The sequence below is a fragment of the Bos indicus x Bos taurus genome, chromosome 13, assembly GCF_003369695.1.
Source record: "Bos indicus x Bos taurus breed Angus x Brahman F1 hybrid chromosome 13, Bos_hybrid_MaternalHap_v2.0, whole genome shotgun sequence".
Lineage (NCBI taxonomy): Eukaryota > Metazoa > Chordata > Mammalia > Artiodactyla > Bovidae > Bos > Bos indicus x Bos taurus.
The window spans coordinates 35,283,854-35,302,353 of record NC_040088.1 but is presented as its reverse complement, the minus strand read 5'-3'; the positions used below and the strand labels follow the sequence as shown (position 1 = coordinate 35,302,353).

The 18,500-nt window shown below is 42.6% G+C and overlaps 1 protein-coding gene across 1 annotated transcript; it reads left to right on the top strand.

Moving 5' to 3' along the window:
- The first annotated feature begins 384 nt into the window (after positions 1 to 384).
- CHGB (chromogranin B) lies at positions 385 to 15,411 on the top strand. Its single transcript, XM_027559408.1, has 5 exons — positions 385 to 620; positions 5,702 to 5,748; positions 6,197 to 6,290; positions 12,093 to 13,759; positions 14,941 to 15,411. The coding sequence occupies exons 1-5, from the start codon at positions 572 to 574 to the stop codon at positions 15,022 to 15,024; spliced, it is 1,941 nt and encodes a 646-aa protein (XP_027415209.1). The 5' UTR covers positions 385 to 571; the 3' UTR covers positions 15,025 to 15,411.
- The last annotated feature ends 3,089 nt before the right edge of the window (positions 15,412 to 18,500 follow it).

Below are 18,500 nucleotides of genomic sequence, written 5' to 3'. Positions count from 1 at the left end.
CCATCGGGTCGCAAAGAGTCGGACACGACTGAAGCGACTGATACTTTCATACACAGCCTCAAACACGTTTCTAGGTAAGGAGGTTGGCGGCTGGGGTCGGGGGTGGGGGTGGTTTGGAGGGGTTGGAGAAGGCGGGATGCGGGGAAGATGAGAAATGTATTTCGACAATCTAAGCAGGACTCGCTCCTTTCCCCTCTGGACTTCGATTTGAGCTACCTCTCCTCATCCTTCCACCCTTTCTGCCTAACTCTCCACTCGCGCTGAAGACTCAGAGCACCGAGGCGACTGCACTGGCGTAAATTTCTACCTACGTGCGCCACCGCCCCTGAAGGCCGTTTCATGACGTCAGAGCTAAGCTAGGGGGCGCCGCCTCCAGGGTGCCAGTCCCTCCCAGCCCTGCGGCCCTGGCTTGCCCTTTAAAAGAGCAGGGCCTGCGCCAACCACCCCACACCGCGGGGACCAGGATATAAGGTTGTTTTCCCACAGCATCTTCATCTCGCCTTCCGTCCCCTTCTCATTCACCCTTCCGACTGCTATCCTCTTCTCCGCGCAGATTTGGACGAGCGAGGCCATGCAGCCGGCCGCCCTTCTCGGCCTTCTGGGAGCCACGGTGGTTGCAGGTGAGTGGGCGCGGCTGGCCGTTCAGCACCGCGGACAGCGCCAGCCTCTGTCTCCTTGGCAGTTCTGGGCATCTTGGCTGGTGGATACTGGGTGAGAGGGAGGGTTGAGTGAAGGTCTCTCCCTCTTGATTGAGGCTCTTAATTTCTTCCCTTCCCTGAGTGTTTCCCTTCAACTGCCCGCCCCAACATCTGACTTGGAAAAAGCCAGAGGACTTCCTAGCTCATGTCTAAAATGTCACATCCTCTCCATCTATTTAGAGAAATGCTGTTATAGTCTTTTTCTGTATCTGAAATTAAGTGTTTGGCTTTTTAAAGCCAGATGACCACGGAGAGACAGGAGTATACCTATTATATTAGTTGGCAACTGTATAATTTCTATGACTGTTAATATTATTTAAACATAATGAGATAAAGATAAGTCTCTTATGTATATATGTATATATCTTTTTTCTTAACATATATGTTAAGAAATGACACATATGTATGTTCATTTATCGACAGGTTTAACGTAATATTTTTCTGTATTTTATATTTCTGTCTCTGGGAAGAGGTAATTTCACACTCAGATTAATACATCTTTAAGTTATAAATGAGAAGTGCAGTAGATATTTTGACTTTTGTGCTCCAGAAAAATAGTGAGTGTGAAATAACCACAAAAATATTCTTAGAGTAGTAAAAATAAATTGTTTTAGTTAATTTGGGAGGATGCAATTTTAAGTAGTAGATATTTGACAGTTTCTTTATGTGTGGAAAATTGTGGGATTAATCTTTCAAACTGCTCTGAATCTCAATGATCTTTGGAAATTTGCGGGGGGGGGGGGGGAAGTGTGTGTGTGTGTGTGTGTGTGTGTGTGTGTGTGTGTATTTGCATGCTGAAGTCACTACAAGTCCACTGAAAAGTAAATATGCTGCCACCAGATTAAACTGGAGGTTTTTTTTTTAAACTGTCTTAGTGACCTCGTAGAATATTGTTCTTATCTAAGATTGAAATTCCTAACTAGAATTGAAGCATTGCTATCCATGAATATGAGGGTTCCATTGACAGTAATTACTGGATCCCAGATGTAAAGAGAGACAAAAGCCAGAGGTAATTTCTTTATTGCAAAGTCAGAATTTTCAAAAACTTCTGTCACTGTTACAAATTGCCTACAAATGTTCATGATTTAATTAAAGAAAGCCAAATAAATGTTTAGAGTCCTTCCTGGTGAAAAATATTTGCAGAAAGGAATTGCTTAATAGGCTAAATCTGTGCTATACATTGTGCTATAGACCACAAAAACAATGTTATTTCTGAGACTTATTTACCTACACGTGTATTAGTCACTAAGTTGTGTCTGACTCTTTGTGACCCCATGGACTGTAGCCCACCAGGTTCCTCTGTCCATGGAATTCTCCAGGCAGGAATACTGGAGTGGGTTGCCATTCCCTTCTCCAGAGGATCTTCTCAACCCAGGGATCAAACCCAGTCTCTTGCATTGCAGGCAGTTTCTTTACCACTGAGCTACCAGGGAAGCCCCTATAGTGGTAAAATATTTATGGCTCTTTTGCAAGATAATATTTTAAGAAGGGTTTATATTTTAATGTCACTCAAATCATGAAATTCTTTAAAAAAGTTTTTTTTTTTTACTGAGCTACAATTCACACCATAAAATCTATACTTTTTAAAGTGCATAAATCAGTGATTTTTTGAACACTCACAGATTGTGTAACCATTATAACATTTCAGAACATTTTCTCTCACCCCAGGAAAAAAAAACTCTATTCCCCATTCCCTCCTCCTTCAAATGCTTGGAAATGAGACATGGTAACCTTTGAGCAGAGTTTGTTATTTACCAAAATCACAGGAATCCTGTGGAAACCATCTGGTTTATTTCCTACCATTATGAGCTTCTGGAAGGAGATCTATATCTCTCTACAGTAGTTACTATGCATCCTAAAAATTAATATGCATTCAGGAGGTGCATGCTATTCATATTACACTAGGTAAGATGGTTTCTGCATTCAAAAGAGCTTGCTTACTGTATTATTTTATAGCTGTTTTATTTTCACTCTGGGATGAAACCTTAGTTTGTTAGTCTTATTTGTTCTTCTTCAGTCTCTCAATCGTATCCAGCTTTTTGCAACCCCATGGACTGCAGCATCCCAGGCTTCCCTGTCCTTCATCATATCCCGAAGCTAACTCAAACTCATGTCCATTGAGTCAGTGATGTCATCCAACCATCTCATCTTCTGTCATCCCCTTCTCCTACAAAAAAAGATCTTAATGACCCAGATAACCACAGTGGTGTGATCACTCATCTAGAGCCAGACATACTGGAATGCAAAGTCAAGGGGGCTTTAGGAAGCATCACTATGACCAAAGCTAGTGGAGGTGATGGAATTCCAGCTGAGCTATTTCAAATCCTGAAAGATGATGTTGTGAAAGTGCTGCACTCAGTATGCCAGCAAACTTGGAAAACTCAGCAGTTAGTCTTATGGAATACTAATATTTTGGAAGTTATTCTCAGATTTACCATGTGATATTATTTGAAGGTTTTTCTGCCATTTGATTACTTCACTTTTATCATAATCATTGGGTTTTCTTTTGTGACCCCTAAATCTTAACTTATACAGAAATAAAGTAAGCTACTTTAGGGGTATCAACATATTTTTGGTTATTACTTTGCTGTCACAGAGTCTACTGGAAGAGATACGATAGAACTTAGATATCTCACTAGATGCATAATATGTTTTCATAAGGAGATCTGAGTTCCATCAAACACATCTGAAGAGCCTCAATCAGGGAAACAGGACTGTTCTATAAAAACAAACATAAGTTACAAATTATTTAGAGTCACTAAAGAAAAATATTCCTCTGCCCCAAATAGTTAATAATAGCAACTATTATATATTTGTAGGGAGAAAAAAGAGAAAAGTTATTAGCAAGAAAATGTATTACCAATGAAAGTTTAGTAAAGCTAGAATTTAAAAAGGCACCTTCTAATTTATCACAGGAGTAATTTTCTCAGTTACTGCTTTTCAGGGGATTTCCTGGATATCAGGTGGAAAGAGTAAGTGCTGAAGTAGGAATGTTCTCAAATAACAGTCATTTGGGGGATAAAATAATGGCCCAGCACATTAGACTCTGAATGTCAAAGATGGCCATCCAGATTTTGTATGAACTACATTTCAGGAACATCATGGGGTCATACCTTGTCAGCCACCTCTCAAATATTTTACCCAACACTGCATTACTTAAGTCCCTTGAAACAACTGAAGTAGATCTCAGGCTGTGCTTTGATAAGGAAAATTCAGTAAGGTAAGTAAATGAAATAGGAGTTTTATTTCTAAATTGAGTGCTATGGTTTGACTAGGGGGAAGCAGTTCAAGAGACTTTGAAAGCAAATATTTGGGAAAGGTTAGGTTGCTGGTAATAAGCGGCTCACTTGAATAGCTTACATCTCTGATGTCTGAGAGTTTTGCTCTTGCTCCAAATATCTCTTCACTTGTTTCAAATTCCTGGAAGGATCTTTTGCACTGAGCTTCTCCAGTGATAATAACTGGAAGTATCAGGAGAACTATGGAGATGGGCCTGTATGTAAATGCTTTGAACTCCTCCAGTGGAAAGGGCTTAGACAGAACAAAATCAAAGTGAAAGATAAAAAGTCAAAGCAACTGAAAAAGGCACTGCAAAATTAAAAACACCTGAAGCATTTCCTAAGACGACAAAAGCATCTCAATCATGGGTTTAAAATAAACAGAATCTCATAAAATTTAATTTAAATAAATTAAAATTTATCTTTTTACAATATCTCATGAGCCTCTGTTAAACACTTATTTGCATGTGCTATCATGGACTCGGTGCTGTCCTGATAAAATTAGATAATTTCCATTGGAGAAGGAAATGGCAACCCACTCCAGTATTCTTGCCTGGAAAATCCCATGGACAGAGTAGCCTGGTAGGCTACAGTCAGTCTGTGGGGTCGCAAAGAGTCAGACACGACTGAACGACTTCACTTTCTTTCTTTCTTTCATGTTCTTTACCTGGATGCAGACAACATGGGGGATGGGAAGCCACACTGATACAGCCACATTAGCACGCTTGTCTAAGAAAAGACTTGGGGTAAAACAGGGTAATTAATTATATAAAATAATCACAACCAAGTTTTGTAAAGGAAGTGAATTTCAGGAAAATATTTTCTTGGGGACTGGAAGAGGCAGAGGGAATCACATATCTTTACCCATTTTGAGTAGGCAGAAAGGTTGAGGAGGGCACCCTAGTTTCATTTAAACTAGGTTTGCTTTTAATTTTTTATTGCTATATATAGAAAACTGCATGAATCATAAGTTTACAGTTTGGGCTTCCCTGGTGGTTCTGGGCTAGAGAATCCACCTACTAATGCAGGAGATATGGCTTTGATCCCTGATCCAGGAAGATCCCACATGTCTCAGAGCAACTAAGCCCATGTTCTGCAACTATATTAAGCCTGTGCACACAACTAATGAGTCCTTGTGTCCTAGAGCCCATGGTCCACAAGAGAACCCACCACAATGAGAAGCCTGTGTACCACAAATAGACAATAGTCCCTGCTTTCTGCAACTGGAGAAAAACCTACCCAGCAACAAAGACCCAGCACAACCAAAAATAAATAAAGACAATTATTTTCAAAAAGAGTTTTTTGAAAAAAGAAAGATCCCACATCCCACGTGGCCAAAAAATTAAAGTATACTTCTTACTGAATTTTTCACTCATTGAACACACCTGTGTAATCAGCACCCAGATGGAAAATAGAACACTGTCAGTATCCCAGAAGGTCTCCTTCTGTGGATATGATTTATATTGGATATAAGATTCCTAATCTTGTTTACAACACGTTAAGGGAAAACAGCTGTGTATGTGTATGTGTGTGTGTGTGTATACATGCAACTGGGGTGATTCTGGTCCCTGAGGCAGACATCCCCAACTGTCTCCACCTTGTTCAGCTCTGACTCTGCTCCTCCTTCCAAGTAACAAGCTAGGGGTGGGGTGATTTTGTGAGTTTGCAGATACACAGCTTCCAAAATCAACTCAAGTTGTTTCCCATTCCTTTTCTCCTTCTAAGCCGTCAGCTCTATGCCAGTGGACATCAGGAACCACAATGAAGAAGTGGTAAGTTGAAATGGAATTCTGAAATCTAGATTTTTATCTAGACTCTAGATTCTCCCACTCATTATCTCATCAAACTAAACAAAACAAAAAAACAAACAATAATGTGGAAACGGGAGTAAGTGATGTCCCTCTTGCCCTGTTTTTTTTACCTTCTTCCTGGATGTTTTAGTGCCCATGAGGATAGCTGTCATCACACCATTTTCCTTCTAATCTGTTCAGAAGTGGGTATTTCTTTCTTTCTCTGGACAGTCTTGACCCAGTGCCTTTTTGCGTTGCTCTGTGGAGAGGCCTGGGAGGTTTGAGTACAGACCTTGTGAATCTACATTCCTCCAAGGATTCTGCATAAGTACAGGTCACACAGTCAAGCTTCTCTTGACAGCAGCTCTGGGTTAAGTAGTCCATCCCAGTGATACCAGCTTTGCCAACCTACTTTTGGGTTCCCCCCTAGGTGACTCACTGCATCATCGAGGTCCTCTCAAATGCCCTATTGAAGTCCAGCGCTCCACCCATCACCCCTGAGTGCCGACAAGTCCTGAAGAAGAGTAAGTGCCCTCCACTGCAGGAAATATTTGTCCTTTCTCCTGCTCCCTCCATTTCAACTTCCACTTTACTTCCCTATGACCCAGGGGTGTGATGTAGTGGGAAGGGTACAGGCTCAATCAGTATCTGGGGAGATAAGCTATGGCTTTTAGTCCTTGCTATGCCACTTCACTTAGTAGCTAGTGTTACCATGGGGAAGACCCCTTGCCTCTCTGGGCCTATTTCCTCAAATTAAATGAGGGAGTTGAACTCGATGATAGTCTGTGAGATGTTTATCAGTTCTTAAATTCCTTGGTTTGAGAGTTTGGAATTTTAAAACAGGCTTTTATTTAGTGGAGGGAGGTATGGGGAATGCTTGTTTGTGATTAGACAGAGGGGAGAAGTGTTGAAAGATGAAAGGATAGAAGAAAACAAAAATTATGCTTCTCTTTGCTTTCTACTCTTCTGACAACGAGGCGTTAGAAGCTTGGAAAGGTGACTGGGAAACTTTTGGCCGGTTTATGTAACAGATTGGGTAAGCCATTTTAATGCATAGTTTATTAGAATGTGTGTGTGTGCACATGCCTGCACACGTGCACACATGCAACTCTTGGCAGCTCTTGCCAGGCTCTTCTGTCCATGGAATTTTCCAGGCAAAAATACTGAAGTGGTTTGCCATTTCCTTCTTCAGGGGATATTCCTGAATCAGGAATAGAACCTGAGTCTCCTGCATTGGCAGGCGGATTCTTTATCTCTGTACCACCTGGGAAGCCCATTGTTAGAATGAGTGGTACTACCAAATGGTGTCAGGAGTTTCAGGCCTGAGACTTGGAAGGGGTGGGGACAGACTTAGAGCATCCAAAAAATCAGAGTGATGGCCTTCTGAGTATAGACTGGGATGTTTCTCTGCAAAACAGCTTATGCTGAAAACAAAATTTGAACAGTGATACAACCAGTATTCATTGGGAGTTGACTCAAAGAGACAAATTTTGCAAAACTATGCATCTCTTTTATCATAAAGTCAAACTGATTCAAAAAAATCCCCAAAGCTCTGCTCTCTTTAACATCTTTCTCTGCTTTTAAATTTTGAGTCAGGCTATGAACAAAAGATTTTATTTTTTTCTTTTCACCTTCAAAATCTCCCATTGCAAGATAATACTCTCTTTCCATTGCTGCACATGAGGCCCCATGTATAAAATTATATTTTAAAAAAAGTATTAGTGACTAGCCAAAAGAGTAACCTGGGGGACTCTATCCACCACTGGGGGCTTCAGGATAACCATAGGAGGTGTGGGAGCTTGAGGCCGTAGGAGCCCCATGGACAGTGGAAGGAAGCTTCCTTACCATTCCCAGCCTAATACTTTTATGAATTTCTCCCCAACTTTCTCTTCCAGCGGTTACAGAAATGAGCTTGTTTGAATGAGCTTATTAACCGTTGCAGGGAATGAGTGAGAGCAGGGGTGGGTCTCCTGGCAGGGACTAAAATCTGCTCCTTTGGGCCAACCCATCTTGCTCTCTCCCTTCCCCTTTCTTTGTTTACCAGATGAACGTAGAAGTTCTGGGTCTGTCAGACTAGGTCATCAAAGAACCATGATTGCTTTTTGTTGTTCAGTCACTTAGAAGAGTTATTGATTGTAGGGCAAACTGCTGTTAACTGCCAAGATCAGATTCTTAACCCTCAGATAGGATTCTAGCTTTTGCTCATCATTGACTGTGCCCTGGGTTTTTTTGAGGTCTCTTGAGAGATCCCCAAGAAAACTGGCAAAAATCAAATGACCCATGTCTATCAGGACCTTAGAGACTTCACAGCCAGAGAGCCATTCAATACTGAGATCAGGAAAATTTGAGCTCTTCCAGGGTGGCAGAGACTCAAACACCAGTCAGGGCCAGACAGACAGATAACAGAAAGGAGTAAAACAGGACATGAAGTGACTCACAAACTGGAGGATACATGCCCCTTCTAAAGGGGAGTAGATTTTTCGCAGCTTCAATCCTATTGTGAAAGAAATATGGATTCTGTTGAGAGATCTTGGGATTTTTCACAATAATTTAAAAGTTGGATTTTCCTGAGCAGTATCTCCTGGCATTTAAGTATTGCCTCTGAATTCAAATTTACTGAAAATGTTATTTAGGCCAAATACAACTCACCTCTGGGCTACCAGTTCATAACTTCTGTTGACTGAAAAAAAAAAAAAGCACAGCCAAAAGTTGAGAATTATGTTTTATTCCATGGACATATTGAGGATTTAAGCCCAGGAAACAGCCTCTCAGATAGCTCTGAGGGGCTATTTTGAAGAGGTAAGGGAGGAGCCAGGATATATAGGAGGTTTTGCAACAAAAACCAGGTAATCAGAACTTCAAAAGTTTACTGGTAATTGAAGATAACTAGACATCTTAAGTTAATGAATTTGGCACTTTTCTACATATGGGAAAATACAAGAGTCTGGGATTATTGAAGTCATCCCTTGGATTATGTACTTTTATCTTATTTTTTTCCTTCCTAAATCCCTTCTGGGTACACAATTAGGTGTGGCTGATGTCTTGATGACCATAAATAACATCCTTTGTTTACTGACTTGGCAGGTGACATTCTTTGTCCACACTTCTGTCCTATTCTGGTTTTCTCTTTCACTGAAAACTAATGGAGTTTTCTGCCAACTAGATGGATGAATTTCTTCATGCAGCCTCCCTCCCATTCCCAGCCCATCTCCACTCCCACTCTTTCCAGCACATCTCTGGATGTGCTGAGCAAATGAACATTTGGGGAATAAAGAAGAATCATTGTTTTATGGTTTGAAGAGACCTTAGGGAATTCATGGTCCAATTTAACAGGTACAAAAATCTATTTGACCTGGTTGATCTGGTCCTCTTTGCAACATAACAGTCAGGGAAGGAAGGTGCATTTTTCCCCTTTTTATTTGAAGTAAGAGTGAGCTTTACACCTTCATTTTCAGATTGACAAAACTGTGTGCTGCTAATCACAGCCCTCCTCATATCTCACCTGAAGGGGCTAAAAGCTAAATTTAGGAAGAAGTGCTAAGTCTCAGGCAAGCTGCTGTAGGCAGCATACATTTAACCAGAAAAAAATAAAAATAATTATCTTCCTTACCAGCAGGGAGTAGGAAATGGGCCACACAGCCTCTGCCCGGGGAAGCTGAGATGCTGTTTGAATGATGTCAGTATCTGCTCAGATCCTCCCTGCTTATCTGTGCCTACCTGGTCAGCCCTGCCTCAGTGCTACACACACCATCACTGGCTCTTAAAAGGCAGAGGCATTGGTGAGGAGCTAGCCCTCAAGTGTCTGGGTATGAAAGGTCAGGGACATTTCAGTTGCCTCATAAAACATGAGAATATTATTATGCCAGACTAGGCTTTTAAGCAGAGAGGAATAGACTGCTTTCTTGGACATTTTTACAAAACAGACCAATTTTTTCTGTTTTGCAAGTGTCAATTCAAAATGAATCATCAAGAGTTGTTCAGTAGAAATACCACGTGAACCATAAATATAATTTCAAATTTTCCAGTAGCCACCTTAAAAAAGTAAAAAGAATAAATAATAATAAATTTAATAAGTAAATAATACATTTAATTTGTCCCATTTACTTTATCAATATAATTTTTATATATCCAATATATTTATAATACCAAAATATTATCATTTCAACATATAATCAATATGAAAATTTGAGACATCTTACATTCTTTTTTTTAATCTGAGGTATCTGACATCTTGTCACGTCTTATATTTATGGCATGTCTCAGTTTGGACCAGCCACATTTCAAGTCCTCAATAGCCACAAAGGGTTGGTGACTCTCACCATGGATGGCACAGAGGTCAGCCCAGAGCTGTGAGCGGCCTTGACTTCAGTTGTTCTATCTGAACTCAGTGACATCTGTTGAAATCCAAGCCCTCCAAGCTAACAACTCAGTGTTAACTGCATTATCTCCTTTCGTGGGATGCCCTTGAGTTAAGGGACTTCCCTGGTGGCTCAGACGGTAAAGTGTCTGCCTACAATGCAGGAGACTCGGGTTCGATCCCTGGGTTGGGAAGATCCTCTGGAGAAGGAAATGGCAACCCACTCCAGTACTCTTGCCTGGAAAATCCCATAGACAGAGGAGCTATAGTCTGTGGGTTAGGAAAGAGTTGGACACCATTGAGCAACTTCACCTTACCTAACCTTACCTTAGTAAAGAAGCTATCAACAAATAATGAATTTGAGTCAGTTTAGTGAGGTGGACGAACCTAGAGCCTGTTATATAGAATGAAGTAGGTCAGAAAGTGAAAAACAAATATTGTATATTAACACAAATATATGGAATCTAGAAAAATGGTACTGATGAATCTATTTGTAGGGCAGGAATAGAGATTCAGACATACTGAATACACTTACGGACACAGCAGGGGAAGAAGATATTGGGAAAAATTGAGAGAATAGCATTGAAAGATATACATTACCAAGTGTAAAACAGATTGTTAATGGGAAGTTGCCATTTAGAGCAGGGAGCTCAGCCTCGTTGGTCTCTGATAATCTAGAGGGCTGGGATGGGGTAAGAGGTGGAAGGGAGGTTCAAGAGGGAGGGGACATGTGTATACCTGTGGCTGATTCATGTTGATATATGGTAGAAACCAACACAACGTGGTAAACCAATTATCCTCCAATTAAAATTAAATAACTTTAAAAAAAGCTGTCAACATTTGGAAAAGATGAGAGAAAACAATATTCAGTTAAAGTATTTGTTACACCATCTACTGTAACTGTTGACTTGTGTAATACAAAGATAATTCAGTTTACTGAAGTTCATTCTCAACATTTAAGAACAGGAGGGGCAGATGGGACCTGAATGAGGGAAGGACATGGTCCCTTCCACTGCTGTGCGGTTTTCTCAGAAGAAATACACACCCTGCTTATCACCAATTATTAAGTTATGTTGTCACTTAATGCTAAGTTGCATTTATACAGTTGACTGGATAATTAAAGTCTGATAAACTAAGAGTCAGACAAGTCTGAGTGACTGAAAAACAACAAACTAATAATTAAAGAAATTTAATCCTCTGTTGAATCTGATATTTCCCATTTTTGCTATTTAACTTTACTTAGCTGGGTTCTAGTGGAAGATATTTACACAATGCTAATTTTTAAAGGCTTACTTAGAGTAAATTTGGAAAGAATGGTCCTTAATTACACCTCTCTGAGCCTCAATGTCTCTGTAGTCACAAGGAGGTTGAACTACACAAATTCTAAGGTTTCTTCTGGTTCTAAATTCTAACATTTTATAGAATTTTTATAGTATTTTATAAACCTATATTTGAGTTTCAATTTGGTCACTGAAAGATGCTCAGGTGATCCAGTGGTTAAGAATCCACCTAACAATGCAGAAGACACAGGTTTGATCTCTGGAACTGGAAGCTCCCACATGTCTTGGAGCAACTTAGCCCAATACACCACAACTACTGAGCCTGTGCTCTGCAACAAAAGAAGCCACCGAAATGAGACGCCTGTACACCACAAGGAAGAGTAGACCCCCAACTCATTGCAACTAGAGAAAAGCCCGCAGGCAGCAAAGAAGTCCCCCCCAGAAAATGCAGCCAAAATAAATGTTTATTGGGTGTTATGAAAAAATAAATATATAGAATATTTATTATCAGATTTAAATACAGCTAGGGAGTTTTCATACCATTTCTTTCAAAAGTAATCTTAAAAAATTAACTTAAAAGATTACCCAAGGATTTTCAGGATCTTTAGGGTTTGTAGTGATCACTGAGGCTGGTGCTTACTGAACCACAAGCAATTCTGAAGTGATACTCTTTTTTATTTTCATTATAGATGGAAAAGAGCTCAAAGATGAAGAGAAAAGTGAAAATGAAAACACAAGGTTTGAAGTGAGATTGTTGAGAGACCCAGCTGACACCTCAGAAGCCCCCGGGCTCTCCAGTAGGGAGGACTCAGGGGAGGGGGATGCCCAAGTCCCAACAGTAGCAGACACGGAGAGCGGTGGGCATAGCCGAGAGCGGGCAGGTGAGCCCCCGGGAAGTCAAGTGGCCAAAGAAGCAAAGACACGCTATTCTAAGAGCGAGGGACAGAACAGGGAGGAAGAAATGGTGAAATACCAGAAAAGGGAACGTGGGGAAGTTGGCAGTGAGGAGAGACTGTCTGAAGGGCCGGGAAAGGCACAAATGGCTTTTCTCAACCAAAGAAACCAGACTCCGGCTAAGAAAGAGGAGTTAGTGTCCAGATATGATACACAGTCTGCCAGGGGCCTTGAGAAGTCGCACAGCCGGGAAAGGAGCAGCCAGGAGAGTGGAGAGGAGACCAAGAGCCAGGAGAACTGGCCCCAAGAGCTGCAACGCCATCCGGAGGGCCAGGAAGCACCCGGAGAAAGTGAAGAGGATGCCAGCCCCGAGGTGGACAAACGGCGCTCGAGGCCAAGACACCACCACGGGAGGAGCAGGCCCGACAGGTCCTCCCAGGAGGGGAATCCTCCCCTCGAGGAGGAGTCACACGTGGGCACGGGCAACTCAGACGAAGAGAAAGCCCGCCATCCAGCCCACTTTAGGGCTTTGGAGGAGGGAGCCGAATATGGGGAGGAAGTGAGGAGACACTCAGCTGCCCAGGCTCCTGGAGACTTGCAGGGGGCACGATTCGGGGGCAGAGGACGTGGAGAGCACCAGGCTCTAAGGCGTCCCAGCGAGGAGAGCCTAGAGCAGGGAAACAAGAGACATGGCCTCAGCCCGGATCTAAACATGGCGCAGGGATACAGCGAGGAAAGCGAGGAAGAGAGGGGTCCGGCCCGGGGACCCAGCTACAGAGCCCGGGGAGGGGAGGCGGCGGCCTACTCCACACTAGGCCAAACAGATGAGAAACGGTTCTTGGGTGAAACGCACCACCGTGTTCAGGAAAGCCAGAGGGACAAGGCGAGGCGCCGCCTACCAGGCGAGCTGAGAAATTACCTCGACTATGGTGAGGAAAAGGGTGAGGAAGCAGCCAGAGGGAAGTGGCAGCCGCAGGGAGACCCGCGAGACGCTGACGAGAACAGGGAAGAGGCTAGGCTTCGAGGCAAACAGTATGCTCCCCATCACATCACTGAAAAGAGATTAGGGGAGCTACTCAATCCATTCTACGACCCTTCCCAGTGGAAGAGCAGCCGTTTTGAGAGAAAAGACCCCATGGATGACAGTTTTCTTGAGGGTGAAGAGGAAAACGGGCTGACCTTGAATGAGAAAAATTTCTTCCCAGAATACAACTATGACTGGTGGGAGAAAAAGCCCTTTGAAGAGGATGTAAACTGGGGGTATGAGAAGAGAAACCCGGTCCCCAAACTGGATCTAAAAAGGCAGTATGACCGAGTGGCCGAACTGGACCAGCTCCTTCACTACAGGAAGAAGTCAGCTGAGTTCCCAGACTTCTATGACTCCGAGGAGCAGGTGAGCCCACAACACACAGCAGAAAATGAAGAGGAGAAGGCTGGCCAAGGAGTTCTGACGGAGGAAGAGGTATAGTGTGGGGCTTCTGCTTAAAACTAACTTCAGATAGTTAATGTTCGTATATTATGTACAAGATTATCTAATGTTACGGGGAAAATGATGGGAATTAATCACCATGAGACTGTAGACCTAGTAAGGGAATGGAGACAACATCTAGGTTTGATTTCTACCTGGCATCTAGCCGTTGTCCACATCCCTGTCAACTTCCTCCCACTGCAGTGCTTCTCAACCTCAGCTACACATTGTCATCACCTGGAGAGATTGAAAAATTACTGACATTCTGTGACCCACCCCCAGAGATTCTGTCTGGTACTGGGTGCTGCCTGAGCATCAGGATGTTTTAAAGCTCCCAGGTGGTTTCAATATTCAGCCAAGGTTGAAAACCACTGGCCTAGTGTATTCTCCTTGGTCATTTGACTTTTCATCACTATTTCCCAGGGTAGGAAAGAACAGATGGTACAGAAATTAGTTGCTTTGTTCTCTCTTTATTATCTCCTAGCCTACAACATGGAGAAGGCAATGGCACCCCACTCCAGTACTCTTGCCTGGAAAATCCCATGGATGGAGGAGCCTGGTAGGCTGCAGTCCATGGGGTCACGAAGAGTTGGACATGACTGAGCGACTTCATTTTCACTTTTCACTTTCATGCATTGGAGAAGGAAATGGCAACCCACTCCAGTGTTCTTGCCTGGAGAATCCCAGGGATGGCAGAGCCTGGTGGGGTCTATGGGGTCGCATAGAGTCGGACACAACTGAAGCAACTTAGCAGCAGCAGCAGCCTACAACATTCAGACATCTATGTCTGGGAGAAGTAACATTCCTGGAGCATTACCTTCCTTAACAGTGTTTTGTTTTGTTTTGTTTTTTTTCTGCCAGTATTGATTATGTAGGTTGGTGCTTCTCAAAGTTGAATGTGCATCAGAATCATATGGGATTTCTAGCCTTAGAGTGTCTGGTTTGGTAGGTAGGCCCCAGGTAGGGCCCAAGAACCTGTATTTCTGATAAGTTCCCTAGTGATGCTGATGCTGCTGGTCAAGGAACTGCATTTTGAAAACCACTGATGTAGGGTATCTTCTATAGCCTCTAACATATCAAAAACTCCCTTTTCTATTCATACTCCCTCAAACTACAAAAAGGTAGGTTGTTTTTTGATCTGGGACCTCATGCCTCCACTTTTCTATATTTTCTAGGAAAAAGAACTTGAAAACTTGGCTGCGATGGATTTGGAACTACAGAAAATAGCTGAGAAGTTCAGTGGTACCCGAAGGGGCTAATGGTCATTAGAGTAAAGGGCAGATTTTAAGACAGCCTTCACATGATCTGTTATCCACCACTTCACTGAAAGACCCCATTTATTTATCCAAAGGCAGAAAGTAGAATTTACTCATCCAATGTTTGACACAATTGGAAATGTCTTTGATTTTTGCCAGAGTGCTATTGGAAATATAAATAGCATGACTTGTAGTATACTCTTTATAAAAAAGTAGATATATTAACATGCTTGTGACAATGACTGTGCTACTGTCCTTGAAAAAATGTCTTAGTTTGAAGTAATAAAAGATTCACCTGAGGCCAAAAGCATCATGTTCGCAGTTTCCCTTGGTCTAATAGTCTGACTTTCAGATCCATTCTTCAAAATAAATTCTAAAATACAGCACTAAGATTTGTTGGTTTCTTGGTCTTTGGATGCAGAATAGAAAAAAAAAAGGAAAAGAGCAAACATCTGAAATAAAAGAATCCTCCAGTACTCTTGCCTGGAAAATCCCATGGACAGAGGAGCCTGGTGGGCTTCAGTCCATGGGGTCACACAGAGTTGGACACGACTGAAGCGACTTAGCAGCAGCAGCAGTGGAGGATATAAAGATAAAGAGATCAGGAAAAGGCATCTATTCCCCTGGGCTGGAGAAAGGATAAATAGACTTAAAGAATGGTTTTAATTTTAAAATCCTATCACCTAGAGAGCTCTGGGAATAGCCAGCCAGAGTCATTTTTCAGGGCTGAGGAGAAAGTTTGGATAGTGGGAAGAACTCCTGACTGGGAATCATATCTGGGATAGGCCAGACAGATCCTTGGAACTTCAGGGCCTGTTTGATTTCTGCTGTTTAAGAAGACAAGGCTCTGACTCTGTAGCTGTGTGACTTTGAGCAAGTTACTTTCCCTCTCTGGAGCTCAGGTACATCAGTAAAACAAGGATATCTGTTCATTGGATTGTTATGAGGATGACTGAGTTTATGCAAAACACTCAGCATAGTGCTTGGTGTAGGAAACACTGGCTGCTAGCATTTCTATGGCTGCAGCTTCTCCCAGCAAGACTGACAGATAAGATCTCTTCTTCCTTTTCTTGTCATCTCATTCCTCACATATGGTGGCTTCTGCTTGGTTTATTACTACTCTTTTGGCAGTTTAGGGAAAGAGTTGTTTTCTGGGCATCAACCATGACTTTTATTCATCTGGAAGGCCTGGTTCTCTTCCTCTTGACTAAGTCAAGAATGGCCTGTGATTCAGCCAGATTATTCTGAGGTTAGCTCTCGGTGATCCTTCTATCATACAGAGAGTAAGCCAATCATTGTGATGAAACTGACAGCAAATTGTTCTAAATCTGGGCACACACTTTTCAAAGGCTGCTTATTATCTCTTTAGGGTCCTTTTTTTCTCACCATGGGATCATGATAGATTTCTTGCAGAGGCAAGTGAGAGTGCTGCTGCTGCTAAGTCGCTTCAGTCCAACTCTGTGTGACCCCATAGATGGCAGCCCACGAGGCTCCTCCATCCCTGGGATTCCCTGGGTTGCCATTTCCTTCTCCAATGCATGAAAGATGAAAAGTGAAAGTGAAGTCGCTCAGTCGTGTCCAACTCGTCGAGACCCCATGGACTGCAGTCTAGCAGGCTCCTCCGTCCATGGGATTTTCCAAGCAAGAGTACTGGAGTGGGTTGCCATTGCCTTCTCCAAGTGGCTGTGGAAGGCAGTCCTTGTGAGGCAAGGAGTTGATATATAAATGTTGTACTGGTTTCCTGGGGCTGCCATAACAAAGTACCACAAACTGGGTAGTTTAAAACAACAAAAATTTCTTCTCTTGTAGCCAGAAGTTCAAAATTAAGGGGCTGGCAGGGCCACACTCCTCCCAGTCAGTAGAAGAACATCTTTGCTTGCCTCTTCAAGCTTCTGGTGGTTTCAGGCATTTTGTGACTTGTGGCAGCATCACTCCAATCTCTGCCCCCATCTTAACATAACCATCTTCTTTCTATGAGTTTCTCCTGTTCACACAATGTTCTTTTTATAAGGATGTGAGTCATACTGGATTAAGGGCCCACCCTACTCCAGTATGACCTCATCTTAACTGATTACATCTGCATCAATCCTATTTCCAATTGAAGTCACATTTGGAGGAACTAGGGCTTGGAACGTCAACATATCTTTTTCTGGGGGCAAAATCTAACCCATTTAAACAATTTAACAAGCAGGCCAGCTCCCACACCCCTCAGGTAGGTTAACTCTGAGCCGCATATTCTATGCCTCCCACAACTCCCCAGGGGATTGCCACAGGTGACCTCACTAATGCACCCATTATAGGCTGTGTTTACCTCTCTGTCCTTCTCCTACTGGTGACCCTACTGATGTTTCCTGGGATCACCTCCTAGATAAACTGATTGTCCTCAGCTTTTTAGTTCAGGGATTGCTCCTGGGAAACCATAACATAAGAAAATTCAAAGGCAAGCTTATTTTATGGCAAATAATGTAACCACAGTTATAATACATTGCAGTTATAACCACCTGTCTCAATGCATCTTGATAGAAAATACTGCTGCTGCTGCTAAGTCGCTTCAGTCGTGTCCGACTATGTGCCACCCCATAGACAGCAGGCCACCAAGCTTCCCCGTCCCTGGGATTCTCCAGGCAAGGACACTGGAATGGGTTGCCATTTCCTTCTCCAATGCATGAAAGTGAAAAGTGAAAGTGAAGTCGCTCAGTCGTGTCTGACTCTTAGCGACCCCATGGACTGCAGCCCACCAGGCTCCTCTGTCCATAGAATTCTGCAGGCAAGAATACTAGAGTGGGTAGCTATTCCCTTCTGTGGGGATCTTCCCTACCCAGGGATCAAACCTGGGTCTCCCACATTGCAGGCAGATTTTTTACTGTCTGAGCCACCAGAGAAGCCCAAAATGCTATGTGGAAGACCTAACCCCTGGCACCTGTGAATGTGACCTTATTTGGAAATAAGAGTTTCTACAGATGCAATCTAGTTATACTGGGGTCATTAGGGGCCCCATATCCAATATAAAGAGGGAAATTTAAATACAGACACAGAGGAGAATGAATGCCATATGAAAACAAACATAGAGGGAAGATGGCCATGTGAAGACAGTGGCAGAGACTGTAGTTATGCTGACACCAGCCACGAAACGCCTGGGGTTACCAGAAGAGGCAAGGAAAGATTATCACCTAGAAGTATCAGGAGGAGCGTGGCCCTGCTGACACCTTCATTTGGAATTTCTGGCCCCTAGAATTGTGAGAGACTGCATTTCTGTTTTAAGACACCCAGGTGTGGTACTTTGTTAGGGTACCATAGGTACCTGATACAATGAGAAACAGACGGCCTCTGCCCCCTCATCCCAAATCCTTCTGCAGATCCAGCCACCTGTAGTTACTTTACAGTTTTTTTTTTTTTTTTTTTTTAGTTGAGCATTCTAATTGTCATGGTTTCTAATATTTTATCAAGTGATGGGTCAGGAGGGGAGAAAGGATTCTCTC

Coding starts and splice junctions, on each gene's coding strand:
- CHGB (XM_027559408.1), top strand. CDS start 572: ATGCAGCCGGCCGCCCTTCTCGGCCTTCTGGGAGCCACGGTGGTTGCA. Junction 621..5,701: donor GGGAGCCACGGTGGTTGCAG/GTGAGTGGGCGC, acceptor TCTCCTTCTAAG/CCGTCAGCTCTATGCCAGTG. Junction 5,749..6,196: donor GGAACCACAATGAAGAAGTG/GTAAGTTGAAAT, acceptor GTTCCCCCCTAG/GTGACTCACTGCATCATCGA.